The 22277-nt window shown below is 32.4% G+C and overlaps 2 protein-coding genes across 6 annotated transcripts; one reads left to right on the top strand and one right to left on the bottom strand.

The window, feature by feature from the left end:
• Nucleotides 1-2023: 2023 nt before the first annotated feature.
• On the top strand, nucleotides 2024-6377 carry LOC114407480 (probable WRKY transcription factor 47). 2 transcript variants are annotated; one of them, XM_028370590.1, is made up of 7 exons: nucleotides 2024-2397; nucleotides 2491-2562; nucleotides 2676-2810; nucleotides 4046-4168; nucleotides 4235-4402; nucleotides 5118-5231; nucleotides 5446-6377. In XM_028370590.1, the coding sequence occupies exons 1-7, from the start codon at nucleotides 2083-2085 to the stop codon at nucleotides 6076-6078; spliced, it is 1560 nt and encodes a 519-aa protein (XP_028226391.1). In that variant the 5' UTR covers nucleotides 2024-2082; the 3' UTR covers nucleotides 6079-6377. The 2 variants fall into 2 exon arrangements, with proteins under 2 accessions (XP_028226391.1, XP_028226390.1); XM_028370589.1 differs by having other exon boundaries at nucleotides 4046-4402.
• Nucleotides 6378-10025: 3648 nt separating this feature from the next.
• Nucleotides 10026-13833, bottom strand: LOC114407479 (probable polygalacturonase). 4 transcript variants are annotated; one of them, XM_028370588.1, is made up of 7 exons: nucleotides 13296-13831; nucleotides 12468-12785; nucleotides 12041-12161; nucleotides 11791-11965; nucleotides 11576-11646; nucleotides 10566-11237; nucleotides 10026-10450 (listed from the first exon to the last, which is right to left on the bottom strand). In XM_028370588.1, exons 1-7 carry the CDS (start codon nucleotides 13311-13313, stop codon nucleotides 10434-10436), a joined length of 1392 nt encoding a protein of 463 aa, XP_028226389.1. In that variant the 5' UTR covers nucleotides 13314-13831; the 3' UTR covers nucleotides 10026-10433. The 4 variants fall into 4 exon arrangements, with proteins under 4 accessions (XP_028226389.1, XP_028226386.1, XP_028226385.1 ...); XM_028370585.1 differs by having other exon boundaries at nucleotides 10026-10462; nucleotides 13296-13828; XM_028370584.1 differs by having other exon boundaries at nucleotides 10026-10465; nucleotides 13296-13827.
• Nucleotides 13834-22277: the final 8444 nt, after the last annotated feature.

The following is a 22277-nucleotide window of genomic DNA, read 5'->3' as shown; positions in this document are numbered from 1 at the left end:
AAATTGATGAACCTGCTAGCTGGGAACCACGACGTGCATGATAACAAGTTGTACACTTCCAGTCTATGGAGAGCCAACTTTGTCAAAGTTATCTACAAAGAAAGAGGAATTTAATGGAAATTTATGTAACCTGGCATTGACTTGAAGATATTCATAAAGCTTGCACATCTTATTCACATGGAAAGAGAAATATGGTTTAATTTATTAATTATGTGAGGTAATGACAATACATTTGGCCATTCTCTGCCATCGTTGAACATACTTGGTTTTTCTATACGATTATTTACTACTCCACGAGGAGAAGAAAGTCCAAAGAAAGCCACACAGATATTCATATCAAATCAAGTGGCACATCCAGATTCCAGAACCATTAAGTCATTGACCAAAATTAAACTGAGACTATTTTATATTTTAATGTATAAATGTGATCCTCGTCGAGCAGCAGGCATACGGTGGTTTTTGCCTCTATTTACAAGATCTGCATCTATTAAACAAAACATCTGTCATATTGAACGGAAAAAAAAAAAGCATTAAAGATTTTGACGTGTCATTATATAATTTGAGAAGTTGATGACAATAATATGAAATACTTTATATAAATTTCATGTAAATTTTATTTAGCTTATCATAAAAGGAAAATCATACTATCCTAATTTTAGATGAGTGAGTTTTACACTGCCTTCTTCTTTTATGTTAAAATATACACTCATCTTTCTTGACAAATTTGAGTTACAAGTTTTCATTTGTTTAATCGATCGATCATCATCAAAATATTCTTACATCTATTATCATTGTTCCTTCAGATGATGTAAGTATTGCATTCTTCTTTTTCTTATGTTAAAAATGTTTATTTCCTTTCCTCGATAGATCGATGCAAGTATATTATATTTATTCTATTTTAAAATTTTCCATTTAAAAAATTATAATTAAAATATCCTTTACACTCTTTTATATTAAAATATACAGTTTTCTCCTTTAATAAATGAAAATACAGTATTGCAAAAGTGAAACTCTAAATGTAATTAAAAAAAAATACTTTAAAACTACAAGTAAAAATGCGTCCTTTAAATTGAGAAAGGAATACAAGACTGTCCTAAAAAAACGAGGAAGGAATGCAAGGTTGGGTCTTCAATAAACCTCGATTGAGATGGACGGTTGATCCCAATGACGTCGTCGTTGCTTTCAAAGTCAGTGGGATTAGGTTTTCCAATCCTGTGGGCCCCACTCATTCCAACTACCGTCCAATAGTGAGAGCCGTGCCGTCAACTGGGTTGACCTTATGGGACTACCCCACGTGGATGGATTGCCCGACCGATCCCTAACCCCGTTATTCTTAACGCCGTTCCCAAATCCCCATAAAAATCTATGTTAACTTTTCAGCGTTTTCTTTCCTATTTTTCGTCCGTTCTTAATTATAATATATTTTTTAAATTAATTCATATTCATTAAAAACAATTAATTTATTAAATATTTTTCCTTTCCATTTGGTAATAATAACAGGATCGATTTTTGACTGATAAAAGTAAAATAGTTTTAACAATATTGTTTTCAACTACCGTGTTCAGTTATAAATAGCTAATAGTAATTGTTAGTAGTATAGCAAATACTCTATATTAATATATAAAAAAAACTCTCTATTCATTAAATATAATTTAATTTTATCAATTTTTTCGTGCTTCAAGTTAATAATTGGCATCTCTTAAAAAATTGACCCCTTAATATAACCCAAAAAAAATCTCCTTCAATCAATTTTTTTATATTATATATTTTTTTAAGTCAATTTCCTAACGAACTGAACATAAAATTAATTCAACTTTTAGCAAATCACATAAACACAGTATGCTTTTACATAACTACTTTTGAACATGTTTTTACTCTGTTTATATATGCAAGGCTTAATGGTGACGTCAATTATGGCGAAAAAACGGCTGGTCCCACCTGAGTTAATCTGAATCCCAGCTCGCTCTCAGCATAAGAAGGTTAGTTTTTGTCCATTTAAAATTTATTGTGGGACCCCTAGCTCAAGGTCCAAGGAGGGAGAGGGGTGCAAATGCAATACCACATTTAAACCCATTGCGTTGAATGCCAACGCTAACTATACCAATTTATTTCTTCTTCCTCTTCTCTCTCTGCATCTCCATCTCACCAAATACATACATGGACAACCGACACCACCACCGTGAATTCACCTTCTTAAGCTCCGCCCACTTCCTCGATCACATAGATCCTCCTTCTATCAAAGAAATGGATTTCTTCTCAACTTCATCGCCTCGTGATCATAAAAATAACACTAGTAGCCGTGATACCAATGATGATCACTATCAGAATCGTGATGATCAACATGACACTCATGATCGCCATGGATCACCAACACGCGTCATTGATCACCGTGTAAACGTGAGGTTTCAGATATGGATTTGCCAAATTCTGCATCACTGTGTACTTAATGCAACTGATTTTTTTTTTAAAAAAATATTTTGATGTTTGTAGACTGGACTCAATTTAACTTGTGCAAGCGCTGGAGTGACAAAAGCTGAAAATGGTGAAAATCCTGAAACTGAGGTTTGTATGATACCGTAGGAGTTGTTAGGACTGGATACCCGTAAATCAAGGTCTGTAATTATATGTATGCTATTTATTTATTTATTCATTTTTAATTTTTGTTTTGTTCTCAGTTGAGTTCTCTTGAAAGTGAATTGCTGAGACTACAAGAAGAGAATAACAAGTTAAGAAATGTGCTGGACCATATTACCAAAAGCTATACCCAACTACAGGCTCAGTTGTTCATCGCCTTGCAAAACCTTCCTCAGGTGACTTTGTATAAATTAATTTCCAACTTTTAGTTATATGCCTTGAAATGATCAATCTTTTCATCCTCACGATAAGAACCTATGTTAAGCATATTTTCAATGTGTTGATTAAAAATTCGTTTTTGTTTTTCAAGTATTATGAAATGATTTGTTTGTTGTGTGTGCTATTTTCTTTTCTTTTTTTTATATGTATTCTAGTTCGGTGAAGAATCAAGGGTAGCGTGCTTCACTTAAATTAGTAAGCGTGCAATTTCGTTTTTTCAAAACTTATTCTACTTGTCATGTATAAAAAATATATATTCTTTCAAATAAATTATGATATAAGTTGTGTTTTTTTCCAAACAGTACAAAGTGCCGTGTCTAATATATTTAATTAAATATTCTAAAATATATTAAATATTTAACTTTTTTTATTTCTAATATTTTCTACTTTTTTAGTGTATTTAATTAATGTCATGAAAATAACCCTTAACAAATCTCATTATTTTTTTTCTTCTTTAAAAGCACCTTAATTGTTCAGACCCCATCAAATACCCACTTCAACTAAGCGACAATTAATAGTAACAAGTACTTGCAGATAAAATGATGCTATACCTCAATTCGATTAATTCTTAGCAAATTAATAATATTTTTAATTTGAGAGTCCTTCTAGTTATATACGAAATTCTTGATTAATAATAAGATAAAAAAAACTATTAAATTTAGTTGGAGGAGTTCATAGGTTTAGGAAATTAATTACTATACTAGTAATAAATTGTAAAAAAATCAAAATATAAATAATATAATATAAATATAAAAAAACAAACATAAATTTTATATGATTATTCACGGTATTTAAAATAAAAAATGAAAATAGACAAATCAAAAAGGAAAGGAAATGTTTGAATAAAAATAATTTTCCTTCAAATTTTTATTTTTTTTAGAGAACAAGATAATATGAATATTTTATTATGTTCTATGATACATTAAAAAGATTCTATGATATATGTGGTGTGAAAGTAAGTTAACATTTCTATCGGCTTGGCCCTCGCATGTGGAAAAAAAAGAAAAATTCTTACACTCCGGACGGATATAACTGCAAAAAACTCATTTTGCAAAATTCATGTGCACACACACTTACTTGTACCGACAGTTAAAATCCAAAGTACTTTAACTGTCAAAATTCATGCACACACGTACTTGTAGCAACAGTTAAAATCTATTTCCATATTACTGAACTGATACTTGTGGAACAGAATATGGAAACAAAAATTGTGGACCCAGGAACAAGCAGAAAGTTAGACGTGGTCAATGATGCATCGGTTTCGGATGAAAAGACTGATCAAGATGTATCGGTTTCTCGTTCAAACAACGCGGAGGTAATGTCAAAGACACATGATCATGATGACCCTCAATTGACTAAACTATTGAATCTTGGAAAGCAGGCTTGTCCTGATGCTGCAGAAGATGTTCTTGACCGGTCCTCTTCACAGAGCTGGGGCTCATCCAAGTTAGAAGAACAACCCAAAACTACTGCAGAACAACTTGCTGCAGATCAGATTCCTCTCAGAAAAGCCAGGGTTTCCGTACGTGCTAGATCAGAAGCTCCCATGGTAATTAGTATTCATCTCATTTTATATACACTGTACCACTTAATTTTGCATACTCAATTTGAGCTAGTTAATTAATTAACAAAGATCCAGCAATTCTAAATTCTAATTACATTTTACTTTGAGAGTGCAAACAATTAATAAACATATATTGGTTAAGCGAATTATTATAAAAAAATTATATTTTTTTTATTCCCACAAATTAAAAGCACGCACACTCTTACCAACCGATCAGCACAAATTATCATTAATATAACATTGTTGGGATTAAATAACAACTTTTACAATTTCAATATATATATTATTTATTTCGATATTGAACTTTTATTTATTAAAAAACTGTAAATATCTTTTATTAATTTTAAGATATTAAATATTTTTTATTAACAAATATTAATCGTTAATCATTAATTTTTTTAATGAGGGAAGATTTGAAAAATTTATAATCATTCATTTTTTTTTTATCATCAAATCAATCTTATAAACATATATATATTTATTTAATTTTTTTTAAAACAATCCAAAATAACTATTATTTTGGAAGGGGTGAATACAATAGTTTAAAAAAACATTATAATAGTATTAATATGTCTCAAAATGAAAGTATAACATGCAGTTTTCTTAATTCAACTAGTTTAATGCCCGGGTAGCAAATGGATGCATACATGTAGAAATTAATTGAATGAACAATTAACGTTTTGTGCTGTGGCCCTTTCAGATTAGCGATGGATGTCAGTGGAGGAAATATGGACAAAAAATGGCCAAGGGTAACCCTTGCCCTCGTGCTTACTATCGCTGCACTATGGCTGTAGGATGCCCAGTCCGCAAACAGGTAAGTAACTGTACTTTATTCTAAGCATAAAAAACTATATATACTTTATTCTAATACATGCCTTTAATATATCATTATTCAAACCAAATGTAAAACAAAAATATTTCTCAAATCCAATATCATAATTTTTAAGAAATCAAAAGAAGCCACATGTTATATTCCTTTGTGTGTACATTGGTAAAAATATATAGTCCTATGCATGTTTTCAACACAGGTTCAAAGAAGTGCAGATGACAAAACAGTGTTGATAACAAGCTACGAAGGCAATCACAACCACCCTCTGCCGCCAGCCGCCACCGCCATGGCAAATACTACATCAGCAGCTGCAGCCATGCTGCTATCAGGTTCAGCAGCAAGCAAGGAATCGCTAACAAACTCTGCAGGATATTACTCTTCTACAATTCCCTATGCTTCAATGGCAACCCTATCAGCTTCAGCTCCATTCCCAACCATCACTCTCGACTTGACCCAAAACCCCAACAACGCCGCCATGCAGCTGCACCGAGTACCACCAGGCCATGGCGGCGCCACGTTCCCTCTGCCACTGCATGCGGCAGCATCTGGTGGTCCCCACCTTCTAGGGCACCCCTTGTTCTTCCAACAGAAGCTGCTTCCACCGCAAGCATTAATGCCCCTTCTTCAACGACAACCTTCGTCGATGGTCGAAACGGTGAGTGCAGCCATTGCTTCTGATCCGAACTTCACTGCAGCTTTGGCAGCAGCAATCTCATCAATCATTGGAGTACCAAGAGGAGGCAATGACGGTAACAACAACAACAGTGGAAGTGGTGCTATTCCAGGTTCACCGCAGCTTCCTCAATCATGCACTACTTTCTCCACCAACTAGCTGAATTTTGAGAAACTATATACTTAATTTCTCTATGTATATACACAAATTAAAAGAGAAGATTAGGCATGCTCGCGCTTAATTTACTGTTTTTTTATTTTCTTATATGTAAAACAGATTAAGAGTCACCTCTGATTCTGAATGCATGACTCTATAAACAAATCGTTTGAACCTTACCTTCGACCTGCAGGAGCATGCATGTAAGTAAGTTGATCCTTTTGGTACAAACTTTTGAAAGTTTGTAGAAATAATAGTCTGGATATAACTTAGGTTATATACGTCACAGATTTGTAATTTAATTCCCACCATGTGATTTTTTTTAATTTATTATTTATAGATAGATAAAAAATTTAAAAAGTTATTATTTGGTTCTCAATTCCTTAAAAATTATTTCTTTAAATTAATTTATTTCTTAACACGCACATATAATTAACACCGTCTGTCGACAGTATTATATGATATAGTAAAGTGTAAGGATTACTAATATTATATTTACTTTTTGTATCTGTGACAGATAAATATTTTTAATTCAATCTATCAACTCTTATAATTAATAGTATCATGGAATTCTCCTAGTTTAGCATCGCCAACGAAAGAGAAAGAGGATCTTCAAAACCATTGCACGCATAACATTAAACTAATTAATATTTTAATATAAATATTAATTAATTTGAGGATAAGAATGCACTTTAATTTATGAAAATATAATTTTATTTTCTAATTTAAAGTCAGCAAATATGACATTTGACTAATTTAACTGAAGCGAAATATAATTATTGGAAACCATAACATTCTCTCTCTAAATTTTTCAATGTATTATTCCTAAATAATACTCATCGACCTTTAAATGAATACTGTGAATTGTTTTATATTTTTTAAACAACAATACATTTTTATGGCAAATGCTAACCACTAGTTAAGAAATTTAAAATAATCTTTTATTGGAAAATATAAAATTACACTGCACAGAAAATTTTTGTATTTTTTTATAATTTACATAATAAATATTTTATATATATATATATTTTTTAAATATCGTAAGGTTAAAACACTAATTAGTCGGACCCTTTAATTTTTATTCTATGCCTTTGAAAACCATAGGAAACATGCACTTTCATTCAGTCAAAGATTTGTGCAAATTTTGAAGATCCCGAAAGCATATCCTGCATTCATGCGTGGGTCTGATAACATGATAAAACTGTGACAATAGTGAATCAGGAAGCCGAATGGAAACAACTAACAGTACTAGAAGTACATTATTAAAATTAGGAGTAGAAATCCGAGATATTGGATCTGGAGACCGCAATTAGACCCTAGCTCTTTCCCACAGTATTCCTGTATGCATTATTATTTCATTGTGACTATTGACTAAGCAAAATAAATAAGCGGTGGAGGTTAGCAATATCCTACTGTACTAGTAAACTAGTATTTCCATATAATTTTTATTTTATAATTATTATTTTAAAAACTATATTTAAGGTATGATTTATAATCATGTGATTATGTAAAAAAAAAAAATACACTGTCAAAATTAAACTCAATATATTAACTCGTCAATCTGAATATAGATTAATCAAGTTGCTGGATGTTGGGCTTGTATTTTGTTCTCAGGGTACCTCTGGTAATATATATAATTTGCCTTTGCTGATTTAAAAAAAAAAAAAATCTGAATAACTTGCAAGTTGTGGTGGGATCTCGGTTGGACTGATTCTTTAATTAACTTCAAATCTCCCAATAAAAATCTCAATATAAACTTGCAAGTTGTGGTCCTACTGCTATTTTGTTGATTTTCAATGACGGTGAACTTTGAGATTCATAGGTGCATATATCTCGGAATAGTTGTCCGAAGCCGATATTAATTTGAAGTAATTAAACAATGTCAGCTTTACAAGTGCAAAATGAATATTTATGAAACGATAACTCTGAATTTCGAATCTAAAGGTGGAGGAGGAGGATGTAGCGGCAACACAGAGGTGCGAGAGAAGGGATTAGTGACAACGGCGAGAAGGTGCGATGAGGTGGAGAGGAAGATGGGGAGAAGAAGAGAGTGAGAGAGGGGAGAAGACTAAGACGGGGATAGTAAAAGTTTTCGAAGTGCACCAAGCAAAAACGATGTGCATAAAGCAATTACCCACATGAATATTTCAAGCTGAGTGTTGGAAAGGGTCCAGGCCCGTAGAGATTATTGTGCTATTTTTATAAGCAATAAAAAGGGTAAAGAAGTAGAATAATCAATAAGCAGTGAAGGAGTGAAGGACCTGCAGCTGCATTCACTTTGTTGAAGGATTCAGCCAGCCTGAACCAAAAAGATCATTAAAAGAAGGATTAGGTCAGCATTAGACCATTTTTTTTTAGCCGGAATGTACCCCACGAGTAGCACATAAAATAATTGAGAGATTATGTTATTAAAAAATTATTCAAAGATATCAATTAGATGTGTTGGGTTTAAAAAAATCAAATAATTTGACAACAGAGGAATAATGTATTAATACTGTCTTGTTTTATTAAAAATTAATATATTTAAAAAATACGATGAGAGAATATATTAATTCGTTGGTAAGTGTATCGATTTTTCATAAGTAGTAAAATTAAAATAACCTTAAATCAAGATATGATGTTGTGGTTAAGGTTAATATTAATGTCAACAGTTAATAAATAGAAAAAGTTATATCACCAAAAACAAACTTGTCGGTTAACCATAGTACATGACATATTTTTAAAGCATTTTTGTTTTCTCTTTCATTACCTGATTTTCTGTCCTTAACAAACCAGTATTTGGAATGTAAACTATCAATTAATTGGTGGAATAATTGTGTTGGGAAAAAGAACTATCCAACATACATGTTCTTTCTTGTAATCATTTTCGTCCTGTTTTTGCTCACCAATCACCAGTAGTAAAGTCTCTTAAGACTAACTGAGAAAAAATTGTGTTCCAACTACCTAACAGTCATTACTTGAATTTGAATCTTTTCCAAAGGACAACTCATCATCGAAAGAGGGAATGCAAATGCTATACTATTTACATGGTCTGAGGTTTTAAAAAACGGTCTATGACTGAGATTTTTGGCTACAACATCAAGGCTTTTGGAGTGTCTACTATCACAATTGTAGCCACGATTTATTTGTAATTTTTCACAATATCATGAAATTTAACGAAACTGCAACCATGTCTGCAACTACAAGGTGCCATGTAAATTAAAAAGGATCAGAAAAGGTGCAATGTAAAAAAAAAAGGAATAGAAACAGAGCTTGAGAGAGGGAGCTTCATGACGAGTTTGCAGTCTGTATTAGATTAGACTGCATCAATATTGGAGTATTATTATTATTTTGGGTAAAAGGAATTCTTCAGCCCGGGATCACTGTTTTTGAAGGATTTCAAGCCCAAGAAGGACACTTTTTCTTAATGAACCAAGTGGTATTCCTTATATGGCAATAAATTTATAAAAACAAAATTCTATTTCTATGTATACTGTTAATCCTAATCGGTGTATTTAAACATCTATTTCTAATATGATCGGAAAGATCACTCCCTTTAATAATATCTTGCAAAATTAGTAGTCTTTTAACTCTCAATCAAAAATAGTTCAACACAAAAGCAAAACAAAAACAAAAACTTGAGTCTAACCATGTCAATTTTTTTACTATTCTTATTAAGGCAATCATGATATTAATTTCCTTAGCATTTCAATCACTGGCTATAACTTGTGAGTTTTGAGCTTTGTGCCCCTACCATAGGCTGATAGCCGATAGGCATAGGTTTCATCTAATTATTATCATGTTTTTTCTTCATTTTCGAGAGGAAACATTTCTCTTTCTCGATTACATCTGCACCTTGATGTTCTATTATTCTTTTCAGGTATAATCCTGAGATTATTAGCCCTCTACTAGTATGTACCAGCCTAAAAGAGAAATGAAAACAACCCAGCAAAATAGTAACTCTATTCATGTAGTGAGCGTAAAAGAAGAGGCATGTATGTAATTGAGTGAATTCCACCTATCTAGGAAGTTTATTTATTGGATTCCTTATTCAATGAAAAGGGGTGTAAAGCCAACAAGCACCTGCCTCGTACTACTGCAAAATCTCCTGTGTCCGATAACATTTTTGGCAAGAGGGAATTATGTCAGTGTAGCCATATCTCACCTCTATCAACAGCCAAACTCACTCTTTCCCTTAGAATCAACAGAAACACAACTTTGCAATTTTCCTTTCCAAAGCCATATTTAGCTAGAAAAAGCAAGACATGAAATCATCCAACTTCCTATTTCTGATAAATCACTCAATTATTTTGTTACTGCACACAAGTTACAAAAAGCAATCATTTCTCGGTCTCTTTCTGCAGATGGGGCAACTCCACTCAACCTCTTATGTCACCTGAAGTTTGTCCTGCTGAAAAAATGCACCAATCAAATTTCAACTATAAAGTGAGCTTTGGTAGCATAATAATGCTATTTAAACTCCACAATTTACCAAGACATAAACCAAGCACCTCTATTTTGACTATTGGAACTCTGAATTTGATTTGTCAAATAGTAACAATCTGAACAATGACCAGGGAATATTCTCTCCTTGAGAGGCTCACAAGCTTCTGGTTGGACCAAGTCAGAATATCCTTTAACGTAGGAGCAGTTCCATGGATAGTTTGAGGTCACATTAAGGATGATGTTTGATAGGCAAATGTTGACAAAATTGTCACCTTCTATACCCTCTATAAGACCTGCAGTTTTGATATTTTCTCCTACCACATCCTTGATTGTAATCTTTTCTATTACAGGTAGAGCATTTGGGTTATAAGCATCATCTGGATGCTCCCCATATAAACCAGTGAACGTAATAGCAATATCTACATTAGCCAAGGTCACGTTAGAGACATAGATGTTTCTAACGTAACCACCCCTGCCAGGAGAAGTCTTTATTCTGATTGCATTATATGAATCATAGAATTGAATATCTTCTGCATGAACTTCAGATACACCACCAGACATCTCACTTCCAATAGCAATCCCACTTGTTTGAGTTCTACCAACTAGCCTGTGGATGATAATGTTTGTGCTTGGGCGACCATATGCAATGCCATACTCATCCCACCCGCTCTTGATGGCAATCAGATCATCACCAGTGCTTATATAACAGTCTTCAATGCATACATTGTCAGAAGAATCTGGACACATTGTAAAAGAATTTGTGAGAGACTCTAATAAATCTTAATTATGAGGATGTTAACACTGTTTAAGAGGTACATTGCTCTAAAGCTAGGAAATTACCTTTGCCATGATGCACGATTGTATAAATTTAGATATTCTGTCTTCATTTAGCCCAAATGATTTTTTTTCTTTAAAACACTTTATGAAAAAAAGGCTTGATACCGCACCAAAAGTCCAAAACAACACAAAACAGTGTTTTTTATTTTTATTTTGTGTTAAAGTAAAATATTTGGTAATTGTCAATTACACAATACTAGTATGGTATGACATTATGACATAAAGGGAGAAAGTTCACCTGGATCAATCCCATCTGTGTTTGGCGAATCATGAGGAGCAAGGATCCTGACATTCTGAACTGTAACTTGGCTGTTCATCCATAAAAACAGTCTCAAATCTCCCCCTACTCATGAAAGCTCCTCTATTGCACAGTTTTAAAAAGGCAATGGAAGTACTTGAACTACGGAAAACAAGGAATAATATATAAACTCAATCTTTCAGTGGGGGACAAACCTGCAATATACAGGATGGATTGTCCAAAATGGAGAATTCAAGAAGGTTAAATTTGAAATGAGAACCCCTGTTGAATTCATCAATTCTACCAAATGGGGACGTGTATAATCCAGACTTCTGTTCCAAAACCTGTTCCACCAGATACTCCCTTGACCATCGATAGTTCCATTATTACCTTCATTGAAACATTAATAGCTTCAATATACCAATATGTATTGAGAAAATGATAATTTTGTTGAATGTTACTGACCTGTTATGATAACATCAGTCAAATTATGTCCATAAATGAGGCTCTTATGCCTTCCACCTGGCAACTCTCTTCCTCTCCCATACGACGGTAGAGGATCAACAACTGGCCAATCTTCAGGGTTCTGTAACAAGTAGTATATGCATATCATAATTGAAACTGCAATGTCTGAGCTCATTAGACTATCAAAAAAATTGTAGGACTTAATCCCAGTGCATAAAATTCAAACCCAAGTTAACCAAATTTAGAAGTTAAAATACAATCCTTGCATTTTATGGCAATTGATTAACTAAAATAGACCACTGCCTAGTAAGAATAAGAAAACTGTGCTAAGAGTAATCTTCTACTTTGGAAAAACTGCAGAAAAGCCAGCTAACAACTATATTAAACTTCCACTCTTGTCCTACAATATTTACAAAGAGTGGCATACCGTTGATCCCAGAATTACTGCATCCTTGTCCAACGACAAAGTTAGATGGCTGATGAGATCAAAACTACCAGTCAACCACCGGCCTGCCGGAACAAAAAGCTTTGCTCCACCTTTGTCTGCAAAGGAATTCAGGTAGAAGATGGCATTCTGAAATGCTTTTGTGTTGAGAGTGACCCCATCGCCAACTGCACCAAATTCGGTGATGCTGACACTGTGAGGTCGAACTTCCTCGTTCGTCTGTTGGCAAAGAGTGGTGCTGCTCCACACTGTCCATAGGCTACAACAGAACAATGCAAGTACCAGAAGCACTTCCACGAGCTGCAAGAGAAAATTTCAGCATCAGTTACCATGTGCTGCCAGAGAGAATGTGATCAATTTTTTCCCAAATTATCAATTTTATCAAGCCATGAACAACAGCAGTTCACATGCTTCTTCAAAGAAGAGCAAAAAAATAGCGAAATTCAGGTAGGATCTAGAAAGAGCAGCACACGATTCAACATTGAGGAATTGAAAATCTCCGCAGATCATCCATCAGCTACATTTTCTCCACACAGTTAACAGTGCAAGAAGAGGCTTAAATGAAACACAAAAAGAACAAGCAAAAGTGAAAAACCAATCACCACACCTAGTGTCACTTGTTTAAGAATTAGTGACCCAAATTACAAAACAAGGTGAACAGTGTATGATCCAACAAGTGCTATTCTTCATCTAATTTTGGTTGTAGATCTTACTGCATCATCCACTACTAAGCTTGAGAATGGGAGTACTCCAAGGGAGAATGCAGAAAATGAGAGAGAAAGCAGTAATGATTCATGAAAGAGAACTCACAGTTGAAGGTATCCTCATATGACTGAGATCCAAGTTTCCCTTTTTGAGGCAATTCGAATTCCAAGTTCAAGTTTTGCTAGTGATGAAAAAGACCCTGAGAGAAAAGAAAGGGTAAAGAAGAAGAAGAAGAGGAGGAGGAGGAGGAGGAGGAGGTATGGTTCATTGATTAAAATCCCCACCCCAGCAGCAGCAGCAGCAGCAGCAATAAGCAAGTGTGATATTGATTGGGTGGGTCATTCTCATTCACCGCCCAACCCAAGTAAAAATCATTGACAGGGACTGTTACTGCCCTCCAAACAATAAGCAGTGTAGGCCCCCCCCTCCCTCCCATATGCTTCTTTCTTCAAAATCAAAACAGAAAGAAAGAGAAACTCAAATGATTTTGAAGATGGGACTGGTGATGAACTCGTTAAGGCTTAAGCACAGGACTGGTTTCTATTGCTAAAGCGGAGACAGTGACTTGCAATACACAGACAACTTCAGACAACGCCAACTGCTAAGGTAACGGTAGCTTTCCTCATAATTTAGTTTAGCTTTGCATGTAGCTTCTAGCTAGCTAGCTACCTACACTTTACTGTTTAATTTCACTCACTGACAAGTCACAATTCTTACTACTTACTACTTAGTTTACTTGGATCCCAACCCCCTAATTTCGTAAACTCCATCAAGTCAAGAAGATTCTTAATCAATCAATCATACTATGTTGTTTTAACTTTTAACTTTAGCCGCTTCATACTACTAATCATTGTTCCATTCTATGTTAATGTTTTTCTTATACCACCAGTCAACATAATAGTAATAATAATAATAAGTTTTAAAAGTCGTTAATTTTTTCCTATGTCTGAGATTATGGATATCTCATGATTTCGTGAATTTGAGATTTATTTCTGCTCTTTATGTGTGATTATTATTGATAAAAAAAATTAAATATGCAAGAAAAATCAAACACATAAATTCACTACTAGTTAAATAAATCTTTCTTCCTCCACGTTAAACACAGTCATAACCAAAGAATTAAAAACAAAAGAAGTCGTTAATTTAATTGTATGTGTGTGATTATGTGACAAAGAACAGAATAGAAATGAATGGTGATTGAGAGGGGACAAAAATTAGCCATGAAAAGCAAAACGGGTGAGTATGGGGAAGTGATGGTCTTGTCAATGTGAGGGAACCACAAGCTTGTAACATAATAATACAAATTAGTCTCACCAAACTAATAACAATAATGGTAATAAGTTCACATTCGCAAGGCTGGCTGATTTGCTGAATCCTCGTCGTACAGCTGGGATTTCCTAGGTATCTCCACTCATTCAAGAGTGACTGTAGTAATTTTAATTTAGGATAACCACCATGCTTCTGTTTCTCTGTCACTTTCTAATTCATCATTTTATAATGCGTATAATCAATAAAAAAAATCTTATTTTTTTACTGCAATAAAAATTTGTATTTATTTTTACGTTGTATAATATGTTTAGAGTTTTTTTAACACAAAATATTTCTCAATTAAAAATCAGAAACTAATCTCTTGAAGCCAATAGGAGATCCAGAAATTGTAAGTTGTGGAGACAATATTTATTTACTATTTTATAAATTAGTATTTTAATTTTGCATTGAAAATAATATTTTATGTAATTAAAATTTAAATATAAATAAATAATTTTTAATTGTAAATTAATTACAATTTAAATTTATAATAAATAAATAAACTTAAATGTAAAAATAAAATTTGGAAGTATGATGAACAATTTAATTTGCAATGTGAAATTGTTTTTAGTTATTTATCGTTTCTTTTGAAAATTATTGAAATTTAATTTATAAATAAAGATATAAGGGAGTAAATTTGAGGATAGACAATTAAGAAGTTCAAGTATATAGATATGAAAAAAAAAGTAGTTTGCAATAGTTGGGAGAATTTTTTTTTGCTTAATTGTTGAGATAATGTGTAAAATGCACATTAAACAAATATTAAAAATGTTTAATATTGATGATAAAAGTGAACCTAAGAGTAGATTTGTGGGGACAATATCAATGTTATAAATTATCTTCTATTATATTTAAAATTAAGAGAACATTTTTTTCACCCTTCAATCAATAGTTAAAGACTGTTTTTTTCTCAAATTTTAAAGGTTAGCCAAGTGAATTTTGTTACTTTTCTTGGTAGATGTTCTTTGATATTGTATTAAATGTAAATTAAAAATTATTATAAAATTTAAAAAACTTATCATATATAATAATATTGGATTGAATGACTTAAACCATTGATATACTATAATTAAATTCATATTTTTATCTCTCTTTCCTTTTAGTTTTTATTTTCTATTACATAACATTATTTATGGCATTTTAGTTTTTTCTCTTCTTTTTTGATCATTCACTCATTATACACAAGCATATAAATATGTATTTTTTTTAATTTATGTTAACATAGTAAAAAAAGTATAAAAAAAAATATTTTTGAATAAAAAAAATTAGTAATAAAATTCGGCTTTGTGGCGTGATTGGACCGAAATGAAGCTCGTCGTTTATTGGCCAACAGGAAAATGAAAAAATCAAATAAAATGAGTTTCGTCATTTTTCCATCCCGAACAAACAAATCCAAACCCATGCATCGCATCTAGTCCTTTAAAAAAAAATAAAAAAAATTGTGTTACAGTTTTGAGCTTCACACAAGGAAACAACTAACCCCGCCCCTCTTCAACCACCAAATAAACTATCTTAATAGGAAAAAAATACATATTTTACAGTGAACTATTTCTTCAACGAATGATAGATTTTGATCAATTTATTAAAAAATATATGTGTCTAGAAAAAGGGGGACAGGGTCCTAGAACAGACAATATCAGAGACACAAAGGTCTAAGTTTCACCCTCTGGCATGTGAAAAGTTAAGGTTTCCAAAGTCAGGTATCCTATGCCCGATAACCCAAACCGTAACTAAATTGATATGATTTTATTCCACACAGCAAAGCATTATGCATAAATATGGATGAAATTGAAAGAATAGACAAATATATAATATTCCATGTAAAAGTATAAAACTGAAAATATAGTTTTCACTAACTAGAGCTCGAGTCCTGAAAGGAACACCTCGAACTCCAGGGCAATAAAGTATTGTTTTAGTCTTTTGGATCTTATTTTCAGTGAATTAAATACACTTCTCATTATATATATATATATATATATATATATATATATATATATATATATATATATATATATATATATATATATACTACTTTAAAAGTATTTTCTTCGTAGTTGACTAAAATAGTTTCTTTGTCACGTTAGAGGGCAATAATTCCAGAGCAATTATTATAATGCCAACTTGTGCATTAGGTTTTTGTTGTTGTTGATTCTAGCTTTATAATTGGTAGTTATGCTTAAACAATATAATTAATAAAACGTAGATAGCATTTCAAAGCTAGAGTCTCATTAATTTATAAAATGTATGCATATTTGACAAAACCAAAAATAATATCTATTCCAATTCTATTGGAGGATAACGCACCAAATCCCGATCCCCTCCCTTCATGTGGAAAAGAATCTTTTAAGTAATTGTTTGTAATAATTAACTTCTTTAAATAATGTAAATTACGGATACATTGTGTGATTTGTTTATGGTATATATAAATTACTAGTATGATGGATTTAGGAATATTTGGAGAGTGAATTCTCTAATTTGCTGGCTAAAGTTTGAACTCAGTCAATGAATGTAAAGTTAAAAGCAGCCCCTTAACCACAACATCATATCTTGATTTAAGGTTATTTTTTACTCGTTTAATTATGTAAAAGTTACGCTATTAATCTGATAGCAAGACATAATTAATAAAAGGAGCTATAAAGCACGGTCACATAATTTGGTATATTTTATATCCTTTACATGAACCTTTCCGTACAAAGCTTGCTGTGGTTATATATGTATTATGCAAAGAAAAGTAATACTGAACATGCTTTATGCAGCACCATTAACCTTAGTATAGTGTTTATGCTTTGTGTAATTTGTGACTTAAGATTTTAATGAGGTACACATTTCATGTGTTGTTTGCCTAATTAATGACAGAATAAACCAGCACCCGACACATTCCGAACATGCCTGAAATCAAATGCGTGGGTTTTCGCGCAACATAGATGATTAGATATCTTGAAATCATTAGAGAACGTGAATTAGCCTTAGGATTATAATAATTAAGGGTGATGATAAATCATCGACCTCTCTTCAAATTTGAGTTCTTAAATAGAAAGACAGCAGAAATATTTATATAATTATATAGTATCTCACAAATTGTTTGATACTGTACAAATTAAAACTTCAGTAACCTATCACGTCCTATAGAAAAGCAAATGAATGATGACAACCTGAGAGTTTTGTTTTTCTAAGAAACACACACATTTGGCTTCAAAACATGAGAGTTGGCTTCAACATGAATGCTCCCATGTGGTCCCTTAGAACTCCACCACAAGCTGAGGTTTGGTGATAAGTATGAAGTGAACCATTTGAGTTTAATTTTATCCATTTAGGGGGGGTTAACCATTGATTAGCATGCCTGTTGACGAATTAATTATGTATACTGATGTAAATTTTGAGGTTGGTGAGCACAAATTTCGACGATTCGGCTTTCTTAAGCATGAATTCAAAACTAGTAAGCTTCATAGATCGTGGGACCCTTTTGCTCAAACACGCTTGTTTCTTTGGTTCCATATATAATCTAGCATGGCTCCAAAAAAAAGTGCTCCAGGGCTGGATTCTGTTAATATTGGCATAAAGCCAATGATATTTCATCCATTGGAAAAAGAGAGAGGGTTCAGTAAACTGAAGTGCATGCATACAAACCCAACCTTGTTTTGCTAAGCTGCTATCTCTGATTCTCTCTAGGCACATGTATGCTACTCTCCACTAGAATATGGCACAAAGTGTGTAAGTGTTGTCTTGGGTTGTATGTCTTTTGGCTTTAAACAAATTAGGAAGAATATCTTTGGCTATTGAAGTCTTTAGGCAGGCACTAGGGACCTTGTCATTTTCAAATGGCATGAAAAAAAGAGAGCTATTTGATAAGGAATGTGTCTCAAAATGGCCATCATTAGAATGAGTCCAAGCTAGCTAGAAAACCATCACCGATCCAATGAGTTTGATGGAGGGAGAATTGCTCTTATCCTATTTGTTTAGCATGTCAAGTTGCTCTTTGGGAATAATTTCAGTCGCTATGTTTAGCAGGGGCCTAGCAGGGGCCATATACTGAGAATTCAAGTGTCCTTCCAGAACTTTATGTTATTTCCTTTCCCAACCTGCAGCCAAATAAGGTTGTCCAAATGATTCTAAACTTTACATGTCAATCCAAAAGTTTGAGGCATTTTTCCTTTGCTTGATAATTCTTATTATTTGAGTCACATTTGTACTTGGACCTAACCATGGAGACTCATAAATCAGAGAGGGCCTAATTGTCAACTTCCAAGCATCCTTCATAAGCATGGCAACAAGCATGCCATCCATATTTTTAATCTAAAAAAATTGAGCATGGCACTAGATTTAGTAGTAGAATTTGTTTTTATTTTTTTACTGTTAGTAGTTGAATTATTAACTGCGAGGATGGAAATTAGAAAATGGTTAAATGTTGAGATACAATGATTTGGCAAAAATGGAAGCCTACTTCTGTTGGACCCATACCTTTAATTTCAGCATGTTTTACTGACACACCTATCGGGTGAGGATGAGCTCAATGCAAATTCAGGTGCGAAAATAAATATCCACACTCAAAAAAAAGATAAATATACTCAACCATATCATGAAGCACGACAGAACATTGAAATTACAGTCCTTGTTTTTCTTTAATGTAAAGACCAAAAGACAATAACAACCAACAGATAAAATTCAGACATAAATACGTAGTGAAGCAAGTATGCCCTTCTCTCCCCTTACTAAAAAAACCAACTATGTATACTTTTTAATATTCCTAACTAAGGCAATGATCTCAATGCCCAACAAACACGATGGAAACCTAGCAAATTTTCTGAACCTATATTTGCTCTTATATCTTCTAAGTGTAACAAATAATGTGTTGGAGAATCTCTTAGAGTAAAAGTGTGAGGTAAAGTCTCGCATAGGATCGAAATGGAAAAATTGAAAGCATCATATAAGTGATAATAAAATTCATAAACTTGAATCTTAAGGTTTTTGGTTAAAGTGTGGTATCAGATTCACTAATATAATTTGTTCGACAACTCATTGATGTAAACCTTCTCAATGTTTACCTCCTCGAATTCACAACAATTGGTATTAGAGTCCATAGTTCAGTCCATTGGTATAAGTCTCCTTAGGGTTTATCCCCTCGGATTCACAACAATATCCGATGGTTTGACTTTGTGACTTGCTCGGACAAATAAGATGGATTGACAGTTGATCCAAAAACCTGAAGATCTCTCATTTTGAAAGTCTTCCTAATTGTGAGTGAAACGGCGGTGTAAATATCTAGAACATATGAACTATAATGATAACAGTAAAATACTAATAAAAATTACTTCCGCTTAAGAAAAAAACTAATGTGAAAGATACTCACACTAAAGACGGGATTATTGAAATAAAAGTACGAGGTCCCACATTAAATAAAAAAGTTAAGTAAAATGATAATAAGATTCATAAATCTATGACTTAAAATTATAGATTAAAATATGATATTATCACTTATGTGATTTACGCGTGATCCATAAATACAAGTATAAGATGAAATTCTACATCAAATAAAAATAAAAAAAGTTAAACAAAATGAGAATAAGATTCATAAACTTATGACTTAAAATTATAAATTAAAATATGATATCATCACTTATGTGTTTTAGTAGTTTTAGTAGTGATCTATTCATATAAATATCGCTCATATTTACCCTCGGATGCACAACATAATGCAATCAATGCCTCTTCATGATAATGCCCTATCGTGCATCAGCATATATGAATGCTCTCTCGCGCATAAGACTTGACAATTTGATGGACCACCTATACAATTCCTCACATTCTTCCAGCTTATGTAAAAGAAATCTTGTACTAATGTATACATATTTTATTCAGAAAACATTATATTAAACCATTAAAAAATTTAAGGAACAACTGTACATTTTGCTGCACCCGTGGAATTAACCACCATTCAAAATTGAAAAGGAGAAACACCACAACACATGCTGCAATTTCTTTTTGTTTTTGTTGAATACTGCAAATACCAGTACTTATAATTTTTATGGCAGCCTAGCTTATAACTTATTTCTTTCTTACATTGGTTAAATTACATTAATTTTTCCTCAGTGACCAAGGACCTGGTTAGGAACACATCAAAATGAGCGCATTTATTTCGCATATAATGCAACCAACTATGTACCGCTCTGATAACAGAAGTAATAAATGCTTTCTTCTGGTATTTTATTCAGTCCTGAAGAGACACTAGCTATATCCTACGTTATGCAGGCTGTACTTGCAGCTTCTGACTGTAACCCCAGATGGCTGACAAAACATCTGCTAAATTTGGATTTATAAATGATAAGTATTAATTGGTATTTTAAAACATTAGTTAAAAAATTAAAAATATATTTTTTTATTAGAATATATAGAATTATACTGCTCATGAATTTTTTAATTTTTTATGTTTATTTTTATAATTTCTATAATAAATAATTTATTTTTTTAATTTCTTAATCCATCAATCTTCTAAAAATACTATTAGCAGCACCCTTTATAAATTGATAAACGATAGAAATAATAAAGAGGGTTCATCGAAATTAGATGAACTTGTTCTTCTTGCGTTGAAATTACTAGATTCATTAGTTTTGTTCAGTAGAGTAAGGTATATAGGTTGGGATTTGTGCTGTTTAATCTGCATTCTGTGCAAACATGAACACAGTAAGAATTAGCTCATATAAATGTGGGTCCATAAGGCTTAACCTATTTATTCACCCGAATTTAACTGGTTTCATTTGCAGGATTGTCAACCCACTCGTTTAACCCGTTTATGTTTTTTCAAAAATAAACTTATTAAATGTTGAGAAAAGGAGTTATATACTGATAATATAAAAAGTTTTATATAATTGTTCAATTATAATTTATCATATATGATAAATTTATTAACTTTTAAAATATTTATCTTAAGATAGTTTAAACCATAATTTATAATTGAAATCAATTCATAGACATTAAATTGTTTATATGCACCAAAAATATTTTCTACCAGAATCTAATTCCTTTCAAGACATAAACATATCGAAATACACTTTGTATCTGTTAATAAAATCTTTTTCATTCGCATAACTAAAAATAGAACCCCTAATAACATACATCCTTAAAGAACTTATGTTGCGAAATCAAATTGTAATCTCATGGCATGGGCCTGTTACCCTTTGTGAAATCAAATCACGGGTCTTACTTTAAACAAACTTCTATAGATACAACTATAATACAGTACTATGTCGGAGCTTCTTTTGTCTTGATGGGAGTCTTCTTCACGCATCAAAGTAGAGGAAGACATACCTACAAAGACTGTAACGCTTAAAAGTCGGAAGTTGGTTGAGTAACAATATTAATGTATGAATGTGTCTGGCAAGGGTTGTCATGGAGTATATATAGGTGACACGGATATAATGTTAAGTGGTTCCTTCATCATAGAGAAGGGCAGGTACCCTTCATACTTATGACTTATAGAATTTGTGTGATTGATGGTGATAGCTAAGTAAATGACATTGATTTATGGTCAAGTAATCATTATTCTTTAAGATTAGTTGAACACATATGAGCAAATTGGCCTTACTAAATTTTTAGAACAGGTCCCTATATTTATTTCTTTCAAATAATATTTGGTTCATCAAATTTATGTGGTGTTTGATGTTAGACTTTTCACAAGTATCCTACTTTTCTTTGTAATTTGTTTCATTCTCCCTGCCATTGGGTCAGCTACGCGATCAGCAGGTAGTCTTTTTGCATCTGATTGATACCATTGGCAACGAAGAT

This window comes from Glycine soja, chromosome 3, assembly GCF_004193775.1.
Source record: "Glycine soja cultivar W05 chromosome 3, ASM419377v2, whole genome shotgun sequence".
NCBI lineage: Eukaryota > Viridiplantae > Streptophyta > Magnoliopsida > Fabales > Fabaceae > Glycine > Glycine soja.
This window is presented reverse-complemented; position numbering and strand designations above follow the sequence as displayed.